General features: G+C 42.3%; 1 protein-coding gene across 4 annotated transcripts in view; it reads left to right on the top strand.

Annotated features, from left to right (window-relative positions):
* The window catches only part of ZNF710 (zinc finger protein 710), a 110,860-nt gene extending 104,757 nt beyond the window's left edge, over positions 1 to 6,103 (top strand). For all 4 annotated transcript variants that reach the window (XM_069766184.1, XM_069766185.1, XM_069766182.1 and 1 more), the window contains 3 exons: positions 1,864 to 2,055; positions 3,340 to 3,514; positions 4,821 to 6,103. In XM_069766184.1, the coding sequence (XP_069622285.1) occupies positions 1,864 to 2,055; positions 3,340 to 3,514; positions 4,821 to 4,990 (537 nt within the window). In that variant the 3' untranslated portion in view covers positions 4,991 to 6,103. The remainder of the gene's footprint in view (positions 1 to 1,863; positions 2,056 to 3,339; positions 3,515 to 4,820) is intronic.
* The last annotated feature ends 8,898 nt before the right edge of the window (positions 6,104 to 15,001 follow it).

Genomic DNA, 15,001 nt, shown 5'->3' with positions numbered 1-15,001 from the left:
TTTAGCTTGATGTCTGGCTAGTATCCCGATGTCATTCAAATACCCTTTGATGCTTTGTGAAAACACTGATGTGTTAGGCTTAGTATATGACCCCTCTAGTGTTCATTCTAGGTACACTAACAACTTGGCATTACAATGATTTGGTCATGAAATCAGTAGTACGGCTGTCCCAGGAGCCATTTTTTCTTATGACAATGCCAAGCCGTATGTAGCTCATGCTACTGTGAGCATCCTGCATGTTATCAATGTGCTATGCTGGCCTATAGTGTCTCTGGTCTTGCCTCCCATCAAGCACATCTGGAACATCATTCGTTGGCAATTGCAAAGGGAGCTGCCAGCAGCGGATATTGATGATTTGCAATTGCATATAGTGTAGCAGAACATTGAGCTGTTTAGAAAATGTTTCTATTTTTTCACCATTTGCATATCATTAACATGAATATCGACCCTGTGATTTCCATAATTGCACTTTTTCTGCTTGGTACAGCAACTTCAATGTTGTGGAGTGTATGTTAATACAAGGACCAACAGCAGCAAACCAGAAGCTTGTGTGCTTCCTATGTTTGACATATAGTGCATTGCTGAATTTGTCTTCAGGGGAACACCCATGGAATCTGAAATAAACTTATATCCATTAGCCAATCGCACAGCATGTCTTATATGACATTCTGTAAATGTTTAGGAACTGTCTGGTATCCCTCTTAACCCATGTTTATAGAGCATTGGTTTGTATGTTAGATATTTGGCTAGCAACAGAGCTCTTATGTCTAATTTCCTAGGAAATGCCTCCGGTTTTTGTTCTCTTTGGTGGTTCAGTTTTCCTTCTCACTTGTTGTCTGGCTCTCTCTAGTGTCCAGTAGCGGAAACACATAGTCAGTATCTACTTCTAGGACCCTTATAATTTAGGAGAAATTGGGAATATCTGCAATAACTCGGACTGTAACATTGGGGCAAGTGAAGGAGAGGTTCCAGCGTCAGGGCCACTTTTTAAGGGAGGCAGCCAGGCTATTCCGATAGGGTGAGACACAGAACAGACCTTCCTATGTAATCTTTAGACATAGCCTTGCACCTTTGTGTCTCCCTTCTTTTATACTGTAGTTTGAGATTTCTCACAACGATTTAGAAAAATAGCTAATTTATAGGGTGCAGAGTTTTGCTTCTTTGGCGCTGTGTAGGACGAATGTCTAGATTGCAGTGGCGGTATGCTATAATGTCATTCTCACCCCTCTTTGTGGTACGATGGTCCACAAGTAGAGTTGTAGGCTGCTGGACCCTGACTAGAGAGCTGTGTTACCTCCTGTTATATTTGTAGCACTGATAAATGGAAAGAAAATAATGAAGAGATAAGTGCGTGCATGGGGTCATTTTTAGAAATGTACCAGTCATATTGTAGTAATGTTGTTGGCATGTACAAAGGAATAGAATTTCAGATTTCCTGTTAGCTTGTGTTTTGGGACATGTTGGACGATATCTTTAGGGATTTGTGATCTTGACATCCAGAAGAAAGAACCACAAATTATTGGAATCCGTAATGCTTCAGAAGGAAGAGAGCTATCTAACCAGCATGGATGGGTGAGGGTGGGTATATCACCTTGTCCTACTAATTGGGAATAGTTCCTAACTCCTAATGATACATTTGTCTATATGAGTGTGATGTGATGTAGCCACCATGACAGATCCTTGTATCTAGATTCACCACGAACGGTGTTGGTTATTGACCACTACCTAAATGCTTTATTTAGTCATTGATGCCAAGTTACCATTGTAAGAGAGTGGCACATGTTGCAGCATTTCTTCATGTCATTTATTCATTGTGACCGTGAATCAATGTCAGTCATAATCTGTGTTTTCTATTTATTCCAGGGAGTAAAGGAGTTTAAATGTGAGGTATGTGGGCGGGAATTCACTCTGCATGCCAACATGAAGCGCCACATGCTGATACATGCCAGTGTTCGCCCATTCCAGTGCCATATCTGCTTTAAGACCTTTGTACAGAAGCAAACGCTGAAGACCCATATGATAGTGCACTCCCCTGTGAAGCCGTTCAAATGCAAGGTACACGCCAGGCTGAGCAGTGGACCATTGAAAACCAGTATCTTTTTGCTGGCCAACGATGGCACAGTTTACTGTTTCAATGTCAAGGGAATTTGCCTAATTGCTTTTATAATATTTTATTGCTCCTATGTAGAGTCTTCTCTTTCCGCGCTGATCAGAAGCCTTAAATGGGAACTGTACTTTCAACAAGCTTTGTGTAATTCAATAAATGAATATAAGAAACTTTGCTAAGTCCTCTTTCTCCATATATGAGCCACTTCTTCCCCCTGCCTTCTGAACGCACCTATTTTGGAAAAAAAAAAAGAAAAGTACAAATCTGTCTTGCTCAAGATAAGATGGAATGCCAGCACAGTGTGATGTCAGGAAACATAGCCTATGTGAGTCTAGGATGTGGTGAGGGGGTAGAGAGGAGCAGAATGACAGGCAGTAAACTGATCCTATAGATTTCAGCCAGCTTACCGCAGTGCAGGATTCACAGCTACACTGATTAGTACTTGCCTTCATGCCTATGCTGTTTCTGTATTTGTGCTACCAAAGAAAAAGACAGTAATCCCTCTTTGTATGTGTTTAGTGTATAGGAGACACCATGACAGATGGACATATAAGTCATAAAATGGACATTTCTCATCTAGACAAATGAAAGCGTATTATGAAAATGCATAGGTTCCCCTCAAAAATAAAAATGCCCACATGGCCTGTAGGCTGCATGTTCAGATTTATGACTGTGGTCAGTAGAAGTAAGATATTAGTGCAAGAAAACAGCAAACTTCTGCACTGCAGAATATTTGAGTATGGCTCACATAGCCCCATCTGACACCTATGCAGCTATTAAAGGGTCATAATTCAGGTAGACAAAGACTGCTTACTACCTTCAGCAGAAAAAAAACCATTTGTCTTTTAATGGTCAGCCATATTTGAGTGTAGGCGTATATCTGACCTGACCATTCTTGATACATGTTTAATTTAATGCACTTTGTCCTGTGATGGGAATCTCTGCTCTGGGTCAAGGTTTACCCAATTATGTCCTCTGGTCCCAGATTAAAGACTGCAGACAGCGTAATTGTTCAGATATCTCACTGAAGGGCCCCCATCTCCAATCATCTGATGGAGTAAGATAAAAGAAGAGACCCTGGCTGTGTACTGTGTATGGCTTCACTGCTTCCTCAGGATGTTCAGATTCATAGTAACGTGTCTCATTTTGCTTATTTACATAGAACAGTCCATGAGATATCTTTCCGGGACCTGCATTGTATTGATGATTTATTTCTCTTCTTTCTTTTCTAGGTGTGCGGAAAATCTTTCAACCGAATGTATAATTTGCTGGGTCACATGCATCTTCATGCAGGATACAAGCCCTTTAAATGCCCATATTGTTCCAGCAAGTTCAATCTGAAAGGCAACCTCAGTCGTCACATGAAGGTTAAACATGGGGTGATGGACATCAGTTTGGAAAACCAAGGTTAGAACGCACATCTTGTAAAACTAAAAGTTACAGAGAACCAATAGAAAAGTCAACTCCACCGACGCAAAAATGCCACCGGAAACATAACTTTTCACATTCAGTTATGACAGTTATTCAAGTGAGAGAAGCGGAAGATAATGCATCAGCTCGTGATATGCGAATCCCATCTAAGCGGTGAAGTGATGAGCACCGGGATGTGGAAAGGGGAGAATCCTAACAGTGCGTACATTGCACACTCTAAGGATTCCTGACATATTGTAAAACTGTTCTAGTTCATCTCTTTAAGGGAAAGGTGACCTCCATCTTGTGAGTACAAACGTATAGATACAGTTCCCAGTGTATTACACAGTGTATAGAGAGCCTGAGTGCCATTACTGTGAAAGCACATTGGTGTACTTACGCCTGTCTGTCTTGTATTTCTTATATGAAGTGGTAGATACGTAAAGAGAAAAAGAAGATAACATACACAGGAGCACGTTATCATTAGGTGAACGAGCTGTTCATGTAGTCGATCACACTATGCTGTTGTGCAGTTTATACACAATGTTAGTGTGGACACTTTTTACCACCTCTCTGGTTCTCCCGTGGCTCCCCGGTTGGGAGGTCAGGGTTTTACAAAAGAAAAGATGATTTTCTGAGATTCTCCAAATCAAGGAATCTTGGAACTACTGGATGTCCCTTCATGCTCGATCCCATAGAATCAGCTCTCACCTGTAATGGTGATACCAAAAGTAGGGTAATTATTTTAATTAAAGTGGTTTTTTGAAAACCCCTGTCCCCCGGCTGCAGTTTGGTGAGGGTTTACTCACCAGCCTCAGGTCTAGCTCCGAGTCTCCGCTCTTAGTGTCTATAATCATCGAGAGCACTGACCTTCTGTCAACAGCGCTGTAGCCGATCATTAACTAAGTGGCTCTGAGCCGCTCTTGCCATCCATTCATATAGCTCCAATGCAGTCAACGTAAGGTCTGCGCTGCAGACAGTGAGGGCAGTGATGGAGACTTTGCACTGGACCTAAGGAGAGTGAGTAAAGAACTGTTTTTTTGTTTTTAAAATAAACTGCAAAATCCCTTTAAGTAATATGTGTAAAATATACAAACCACCTGAATCCTATTGAAGGTGCCATATGATCAAGCTTCTTATTCTATGAGGTAGAACTGTCTGATGATGATATAGCAGCAAGTCAGTCATCTCATTATCCCAGTGCAAACATAAACTTGAAGCTGACATGTTTCTGTGGCCCGCAGTCCAGTTGCCATGCCTGATATCCCTAATTTCTTAGCTAATCATTACTGTTCTTGTACAGACCCAATGATGGACCTTCCTGACCAAGAAACCAATGATATGGACAGCCAACAGGAAATGGAGGACTTTGAGGAGAACTCATACAGCTATGGAGAAGTGGAGAATTCATCAGAAGATCAGTCACTGTCTGAACAAACTATGAAAGATATGGTCTATTACAATGTCTTATAGTCATGAGACAACAGTCCAGGCATGAATGAGAAAATCTTGGATCTGCTCACAGTTGATAATTTCTACTCTATTCTTTTGCAAACGAACATACATTTTTCAGTTATGGTCTAACCATGGAAAATCCTTGTATATAGATTTCTCTAGGTCTGGCCCAGAAGAAAGGATATAATGGCAGAAGGTATATTTCTCACTTGTTCATAAGAAGCTGGCTATTGGACATTATAGAAGGTCTTTTTATGGACCATGCACAGACGGTATTTCTGATTTTGTAGCTTCACCACTGGTGTTAGAAGACGTTTGCTTTTGTCAAGTATATTTTATGTTCCCATGATTTGTTTAAAAATGGAGCATCTATGAGCTGAAATGAAACCACCCCAGAAAACAAGGGATGATGTTCCTGTAGTCCTCTAACATTTATTTATGCTCAGTAATAGATTGTCTTACACTGAGAGGCTTCTTGGAAACAGGACACTATATGTAATCAGTAGTCCTGGATTCTAGTGGAGTCTTGGAGACTTGTTTTAGAATGTTTCAAAAGTAGGACTAAGACCCTACAAAGATTGCTTTGTCGTCCAGATGCACGGTGGTCCTATCAAAGCAGTCCACTACTTTCCATCCCCCGAGGAGCTGATTGTATTCTTATTCAAACTTGATATTTTTACAGTGAAAGGGAATAGGGAGACCTTGGTAATGCAATGAGTTGCTGCAACATAAGTTGCCTTTCTACCTCTCCTGCTCTCCACCTCTCTTCCTACAAAGAGACTGGCCGCTACTGATCTGTATATTACACTGTACTCGATTTTGGCTACAGCATGGAAGACTATAAACTATTTACCTGTCTTACAATCCGCTTTACATTAATAAGGAACTGTGAGAATTCCTTGCCAGCTCCTTGTTTGTCAATTATAAACCACTTCTTAGGTAGGTCAATGTTTTGGCTGTCATTTTAGACCGGCTTTCAGGGGGCCACCGGTGATTCTAATTATATCGGCCTCATTTAATAGAACTTATTTTTTTGAAAATTGCATATTTTATATTCTAAATTATCAATCTTCAGTATAATTATTTCTTGATGTTCTAGACATATGAGGAAAATAAAGTCACTTTTACTACATTTTCCTGCTGTCGATTTTATATTTAGCATCTAGTTTTGGGCTCAGGAGGAGGTTTGCTTGCTCTCGTCAATGTAAACTTGACAAAATAATGGAAACATATTAGTGGTAAAAAGGATATTCTTTGTTGTAGATGAGAAAGTCTCATAAGACCAACGTTCTTTGTCATTACTCTTAAGATTGCACCAAATAGATGGCTTGCAAGGGGTTCTTCATTCCAATTTACCACGTTGCTTTGTTGCTTGCTGTGAAGGCCTCTATTACACTGGTAGACAGGTTTGATACATGTCCAGGGTTGTACCACCCATAGTGGCAGACCACATGGCTTTTATGGGGCCCATGAGCTTGGGGATGGAGGGCTTGATGGTAAGAGGCACTGCTATTCCCATCCTTACACGGGTAATTCCGATTTCACCCGTATCTGATTTCATTCTTTGGATGCAGATACTTTTGAACACAATGACGGGACAGGGAGCCACCTGCTCCCTGTTTCATCATTCAGTCTGTGCTCGTAGTTTCAGTGCAGCAGATGTATTGACTTCTCTATATCGTCTTCAATGTGCCGACCTTTGCCCTCCTTCACGGCACACATTGGAGGTGAGTATTTTTTTTTATTTTATCAATCAAAAGGTAGATACTGGGGAATCATAGTGTGTGAGGGGTTGTGGGGGTCATACATGACATGTGGGAGCTGTGGGTACATCATACTGTGTAGGTGTGGTGGGGTCATCATGGTGTGGGCAGCCATCATAATGTGTCAAGGTCTCTTGGGTTCATCATAAATGATGTGCGAGAGCTGTGGCGACATCATACTATGTTAAGGAACTGTAGAGGCCATCATACTGTATAGGGTGCTGTGGGGGGCTATTATACTGTGTGGGGGAGCCATGGGGTCCATCATACATACTGTATATGCATCATACTGGTGGGATTTGTTGTGGGGCCATTATACTGTGCAAGTGGGGGTACTGTAGGAGTAAATTACGGGGGAAGGACTTACTATGAGGTATACTGTGTGTGTTGGCATCATACTCTAGGGCTATGAAAGATGTATCGCAGTGGGTGAGAACACTAAAAGAATTCAGCAGGGGCACCATTTATGTGCACATGCCACAAAACATGTCCCTTTCCCTGTGTATTAAAAGTGGTAAGAAGTGTCCTTACCTATTCTGACAATTAATTTTTTTATTTATTTTTGGTGGGGGGCCAATACGGACTCCTGCTATGGGACCCCATTAATTCTATTTTCACCTCTGTTTACGTCTCCGTCTTCTGGCTGTGAATTGATGAACAAAAGTTAATGTTCCTGTTTTTACTTTCAGTAAAGATGGAATCTAAAAATAAAACTTGGGAATCTTTCACCATTTCCAGGTCACGTACCCATGTTAGATTGCTTGCTGTAAACCTTTGGCAGGATTTGCAAGATGTGTGTAAATAGTGGTGGAAATTCTTGTAAGAAATTCCCCTAAGATTTATACACAGGTTAAAATAATTTTGCTTAATGAAACATGCAGCATTAAAGGGACTCTGTCACCTGAATTTGGAGGGAACAATTTTTGAGCCATAGAGGTGGGGTTTTCGGGTGTTTGATTCACCCTTTCCTTACCCGCTGGCTGCAATATTGGATTGAAGTTCATTCTCTGGCCTCCGTAGTACATGCCTGCACAAGGCGTAGTACATGCCTGCACAATCTTGCCTTGCGCAGGCGTGTACTATGGAGGACAGAGAATGAACTTCAATCCAATATTGCAGCTGGCATGCAGCAGGCGGGTAAGGAAAGGGTGAATCAAACACCCGAAAACCCCGCCTCTATGGCTGAAAATTGTTCCCTCCAAATTCAGGTGACAGTGTCCCTTTAAGGGTATGTGCACACGTAGAATGGTCCACTGCGGATTTTCCCACAGAGGATTTGATAAATCCGCAGGGCAAAAACACTGCATTTTTCCTGCGAATTTACCACGTTTTTAGTGCGGATTGTACTGCGGTTTTACACCTGCGGTTTTCTATTATGGAGCAGGTGTAAAACCGCTGCGGATTCCACACAAAGAAGTGACATGCTGCAGAATGTAAACTGCTGTGTTTCCGCGCGTTTTTTCCGCAGCATGGGCACAGCGTTTTCGGTTTCCCATAGGTTTACATTGTACTGTAAACTCATAGGAAACTGCTGCGGATCCGCAGCAAAATCCGCAACGTGTGCACAGAGCCTAACAGGAACACTTTAGATTTCAGTTTAGAAATCAAGCTCTGGGCAGATATTAGTAAAATGGAGCCATTAGGAATATGCAACATTTCTCTTTCAAGTTACACCCGTGACAGTGTGCTGAATGTAGGGAGGTGCCCATGGAAGCCTCTGTCCTAGGTAGTAACCTATAATAAAAAGTAGCACAGCACCAGGACTGAGTGATGCAAAAAAGTACTGTGTGAAACCTCCAGCCGCATGTCCATGTAAAGAATGATTTCCATGACTTCAACTGGTGTACAGTTTGACACTCGTAGGTTCACATTTTTCTGTTGGTCGTACTTGGAGATGTAATTTCCCTTTTAATTGTTTTGGAATAAAGTCATTTTTTTTTTACCTGGCTGTACGGCTGGAGGGTTTTCCTATTGGTCTCACACAGTGCCAAGTCTGCACTGAAAAGTAATAGGACTATTTTACAAATTATGCAAGCAGTGGCTTCCATCCGTACCAATGATCACAATGTTTTCAGCATGGGTGAGCTTGTTTTCCTTCACTATTGTTAAAAAAGTACTGTCATTTACAGAAGAGACTTGCCCAAAGGCTGCCCCGAAGCGCAAACATGTTCCTCATCATTTGTGCTTCGGGCTGGCCTGTGGGCAGGTCTTTCCTTGGTTTCTAGAGCAGGAAGATAAGACTCTGCCTACAGTCCCACGGACATATCGTTAACTGAAAACTTCTAACACTGATTACACAAGAACCACAAGACGGATTTCTTCACCCCAGGTATCATTTTAATCAGTTTAACAGTGGCAACCTGAGACTGTCTGTAGTTTACTGAGCAAAATCCTGCTGACAGGTTCATTTTAACACCACCCCACCACCCTTCACTTTCCACATCATACTAGTAATGCAAGAAGAAAGCTCGCAATACTTACAGTATTACAACAGGCCTTTTTGTGAAATGTATTTGTTAGGTCTATTTTACATATTAGGTTAAAATTAGAAAGTTATTCTATTGATGATCACACATAGCTAAAAAAAGCCACATGATGCAACCAAACTAGAACTACGTTCATATGTTGTGTCATTTGCCAATGTAGAGCTATTGGAGTTTTCAGAATGTTAATTGCACACGCTTTCATGTCTGCAGAGAATAGGCCTTGTTCAGATATGATCATACATAATGAAAAATGTCCATAAATAGAAAAAAAGAAGTGCACTTACCCGTATAAAGTAGTCACAATTTTATTCGGACATATTACAAAAGGTGCAGGGAGGGATGTGAAAAAACGCGGACAACGGCCGTTTCGTGCCTAAGCACTTCAACGGGTCCGAACACGGCCGTTGTCCGCGTTTTTTCACATCCCTCCCTGCACCTTTTGTAATATGTCTGAATAAAATTGTGACTACTTTATACGGGTAAGTGCACTTCTTTTTTTCTATTTATGGACTATAGTGTGACACTATGGAAGCTGCACCCCGTTAATTGCTAAAAGGAATTTGTTGCCGGCTTCCTCTGTCATTAGGGTGTTTGAAAAACAGAGTCTAACGTATACAGCTGTGCGGAGGTTTTTTTCTCTTTCCTGCATAATGAAAAATTGTATTTTCAAAGTTTCGATGCTGCTGGAAAGGATCTATTGATTTAGCTAACCCCCAAATACGTACGGTATATATCAGTCACTATGAGGGAGATTTATTACTAGTTTTGCTCCAGTTTTTTTTCTGGTACAATAAAGGTCACAAATTTTGACACCCTCTATACGTGCACTACAGAAGTCAACCTTTTTACCTTCTCAATACTTTTCAACAGTGGTAAGAAAAAGTGGGTCATACTGGAGAGGGCACAGCTACCATCTGCCCGATAAATTTATACCAAAGAAACTGGCTCAAATTATAGTGTAAATCTATCTGTGTTTATAGCAGGTGTGATTTTTATTTCTGTTATACCTGCCCAAGATGTGCTAAGTACATAAAGTGCGACATTGAAGAGAATATGTCAGTAGCATCAACCCTTCTACTACATGGAGACACAACACATAGAAAGTTCAATAAAATTATACCTTGATATCTGCGGTTTGATGTTTTAATTCAGAGAAATCCAGTTTTTCATAATCTATAAATGAGCCATGGGCCGGACACAGATCTCCCTGAGAATCTGCCTTCACAGCTTATTTTACATAAACATGGGGAGTTACCAGTGTGAGACATGCAATGACTAACAGTAATGTTCACATACAGCTCTGCTTTGAGGTCAGGATAGCAGAATAATACAGTACAGTACAGCAGAGCTGAGCTTTGTCTCATTACATAGCACCAGTGGCGTAACTACCGTGGTCGCAGCGGTCGCCAGTGCGACCGGGCCCGGCAGGTCAGGGGCCCAGGCCCGGCAGGCAGGCTCGGACTGGCAGTGCCTCCCCCCGCTCCAGGGCCCCCCCCCCGCCGCCGCTGCCTTGTATACTCACCCTGCTCCAGCGATGGTCTCGGCGTCTGCACTGCAGCTCGTTCCTGCTTGAGCGGTCACGTGACACCGCTCATTAAGATCATGAATATGCGCATAGCAGGAAGAAGGTGCTGCGCCGGCGGCGCCGCCTGGAGTCGGGACAGAGCGCGATGGATGTCGGCACGGCCGTGCAGTGGGACAGGTGAGTATGAGGGCCGGGGGGACGGGGGATGAAGGAGGACATAAGCCGGCGCGCCGAGCAGGAGCGGAGAGATAAGCCTGCATACAGGGGGGAATATAAGCCATGCAGGGGGGAATATAAGCCATGCAGGGGGGGATATGAGCCATGCAGGGGGGAATATGAGCCATGCAGGGGGGGATATGAGCCATGCAGGGGGGAATATAAGCCATGCAGGGGGGAATATGAGCCATGCAGGGGGGAATATGAGCCATGCAGGGGGGAATATGAGCCATGCAGGGGGGAATATGAGCCATGCAGGGGGGAATATAAGCCATGCATACAGGGGGGGGGGGGGAATATGAGCCATGCATACAGGGGGGAATATAAGCCATGCAGACAGGGGCGGAATATGAGCCATGCATACAGGGGGGGAATATGAGCCATGCATACATGGGGAGATATGAGTCATGCATGCAGGAGGGGTAATATGAGCTATGTATATGGGATAGGAGGGAGATGAGCCATGCATACAGGAGGGGGGTCATTATACAGTATTGAGCATCATGTGTGGCCGTTATACAGTATGCAGCATCATGTGTGGCCATTATACAGTATGGAGCATCATGTGTGGTGGCCGTTATACAGTATTGAGCATCATGTGTGGCCATTATTCTATGGGGGTTACATTGAGTTGTATGGCAGGGCTGCAGGGGGGGGGCCCCATTTGGAAGTTTGCACCGGGGCCCCTAACTTTGTAGTTACGCCACTGCATAGCACTATGAGAGGAGAGTTTCAGATGTGTATCGGCTTTGCTGCAGAGCTGTGCCTGATTTTAACTAACCCATTACCGCAGTTAAACTTTGTCTCTTTACAAACACAGTTGCTGTTCTCTTCTCACCGTGCTGTCATTTCTGCCATACTGCCCCCCTCCCACCCCCCCACTTAATTGACTGCCTGTGAAATGGAAGTTAAGGTACTATGAGCGGACAACTGCAAATGTGTTTGTAATGATATGAAATTGAGCTCTGCCATACTGTGCTATAATCACACATAGCTCTGCAGTGAGATCAGGAGAGCAGACAGTCATTACATGGCTCACACTGGTAACACTCCCTTTCCTTTAAAATAAGCTCTGGGTGGAGATTTGCAGAGTAATCAGTATCCGGCCCAAATATCTTAACATTCTCTGAATCGGACATCCATTCGCAGATATCAAGGTATAATTTTTTTCAGCTTCCTATGCCCTACATGCCCACATCGACAGCTTGGGAGGATTGATCCTACTGACAGATTCACTTTAAACTGATTTATTAGGATTGCCACTTGAAATGCCAATCTCAAATTATGTTTTCTATTTTCTGGTTATAATGTTTTGCGAAAGGGGTATTTTGGTTCTGCTCACTGCATCGGGAGGTGAGCAGGGCTAGTGACATCACAGGTACTGATAGCTGTAGAGTTCTGGTCAGGTGCATGATACCTGCCGCTCCCGCACGCGACCCAGCAGATGTCTGTAGACTTCACGGCCACTCATCTCCCAATGCAGAAGTGAGTGGAGCTGGATTTCTCCCGCTAGCAGCCGCACATCATCAGCTACAGCAAGAGATTCAGCTGCTCAGGATGAATGTAATGTTCCTGAAGATACATTTGGGACATTAGGTATTTTTCAATGGTGAAACCGTAAAATGTTATATGTACAGTATTTTATAATGCCTGTCTAATATTTTGATTAATCTTGTATATACATTTTAAGAATGGTGTATTTTTAAAAAAACTAATTGTATTCTGCATTAAAAAGAAAATAAAATAGAAAGTTATACAGTTTACAATAACTATGGTCCATGTTATTGATAAAGCTCAGTAGCAAACACTTTTCGCACGGAAACAAAACAAGGTCGCTGTTCATAGCAGCCTCTGAATTGTGGTCAAGCCAGTATTCGTTATTTGCGCCCATCGGTCCGCTGTAGTGTGATTGCGGTTGCCGATGGATTGCCTCGACAGCTTTCTGTAGGCCCCTGTGAAGACCAGCCTGTGGCTGTTTTTCGTAGGCGTACAAGCGAACAATCACAAGGTAAATTTTTTTTCTTAAGTGAAAAGCAGAAAACAAATGTTTAAAAATGAGAGAACTTGTTTTTTGTGGGACGAGTTGTACTTTTGAATGACACCATTCATTTTTAAAAATAATATACTGGAAACCAGGAAAACATTTCCAAGTGGTGAGAAATTGTGGGGGAAAAAACCTGCAATTTTGAAATTAGTTTTTTTGGAGAAATATTTTACTATGTACATTTTATGGTAAAAACAGCTTGGCAATATCACTGCTCATCAGTACGATTGTGGCAATCCAAAACATCAAAGTTTTTTTTTTGTTAATTTAGTGGTGAAAAAAAAATCAGATATTTAAAAAAAAATGTGTTGGGTTGTTTTGCCATTTTCTAAGACATGTAAAGTTTTTATTCTTCAGTCGATGGAGCTGTGTGATGGCTTATTTTTTGCAGGACTAGACAAAGTTTATATTGACCGCATTTTGGGATGGACCTGTCATTTTGATTGCTTGATACATCATTTTTTGTGGAATTGCAGTGACCAAAAATAATGTAATATGGGCTTGCTTGATTTTATTTTCATTTGCTGTGTTTAAAAATAATTACCGGTAACCCAATTGGTTTAGATCAGACTTTTCTGAATGCAGCAATATCATGGGTATTTTTTTTAATTTTATATATTTTTAATGGGGAAAAGGAAGGCGATTTGAACTTATGGTGTAGTTTTTTACTTTTCACTGTTGTTGTAAGTCCCCTTAAGGGACTTGAAGCGGTGATCGTCCGATTGATTGTGCTATATTCAGTAATGCTATAGTATTGCTGCAAATAGCAAAAATCACGGTCTCCTTTAAAGCCCGGCCACGCCATACACCCGCTTCAGACTTACGTCGTACATATAGACCATGAAAAATTAAGACACCTCTGCACTAGACCTTAGAGAAAATTGTAGTAAAAAATGAAGAAAAGAAAAAACCGCATTTTTCAAAAAGTGTTTGTATATATCCCCCATGCAAACTCTTTTCTCTTTCTGAATTTTTGAGCGAAGTTTTCACTTTAAGGTCTATAAAGAGGTATTTTTCATGGTCTTCAATATTATCACCTTAAGGCATCATTCTGACATCCATAAATTTTCTTGTGCACAAAAAAAAGGGCTGAGTTGCATTTAGCTTTACCCCTACATTTGCTGTATCCACACCATTTAATGAATGTCTGCACACATCCTTTGTGCCACCTAAACACCATCCATATAAAATGGAGGATCCTTTTTGTTTGGGTTTATATGATTAATTATTTAGAAGTATTTTTACTTTTTTTTCTTACCTAGATCTGCGGTGACAGATATTCTATGGGGATTACATTAAGAGCTCACATCAGTCACGAACACTCCTTCCAGCAATTCTCCAGCTTCCTGTGATGTCATATCAATAGAGCTACTCCTTTTCTTCTGGTCTCTGGATAGGGCATCATTGCCGACGTCATACTGATTGCCAGCCTACCTGCAGGTATCCATCTGTCAATCAGTATTGACGCCCCATCATAAGATCAGACCAAAAGAGAAAAAACTGCTCAGTTGACATGAGGTTTTCAAAACCTCGCAATACTGGCAGCAGTGGGACAGAAGGTAAACGGAAGCAGTCGGTTGAGCTTGGAGACTACCTGCCGATCAGTTCTAAAGGTACCGTCACACTTTAGCGACGCTGCAGCGATACCGACAACGATCCGGATCGCTGCAGCGTCGCTGTTTGGTCGCTGGAGAGCTGTCACACAGACAGCTCTCCAGCGACCAACGATCCCGAGGTCCCCGGTAACCAGGGTAAACATCGGGTAACTAAGCGCAGGGCCGTGCTTAGTAACCCGATGTTTACCCTGGTTACCATCGTTAAAGTAAAAAAACAAACGCTACATACTTACCTACCGCTGTCTGTCCCCGGCGCTCTGCTTCTCTGGTCTGGCTGTGAGCACAGCGGCCGGAAAGCAGAGTGGTGACGTCACCGCTCTGCTTTCCGGCTGACCGGCGCTCACAGCCAGACCAGAGAAGCAGAGCGCCGGGGACAGAC

This window comes from Ranitomeya imitator, chromosome 4 (assembly GCF_032444005.1).
Source record: "Ranitomeya imitator isolate aRanImi1 chromosome 4, aRanImi1.pri, whole genome shotgun sequence".
Taxonomy (NCBI): domain Eukaryota; kingdom Metazoa; phylum Chordata; class Amphibia; order Anura; family Dendrobatidae; genus Ranitomeya; species Ranitomeya imitator.
Note: the sequence above shows the minus strand (reverse complement) of the source record. Positions and strands in the feature narration are given on the sequence as shown.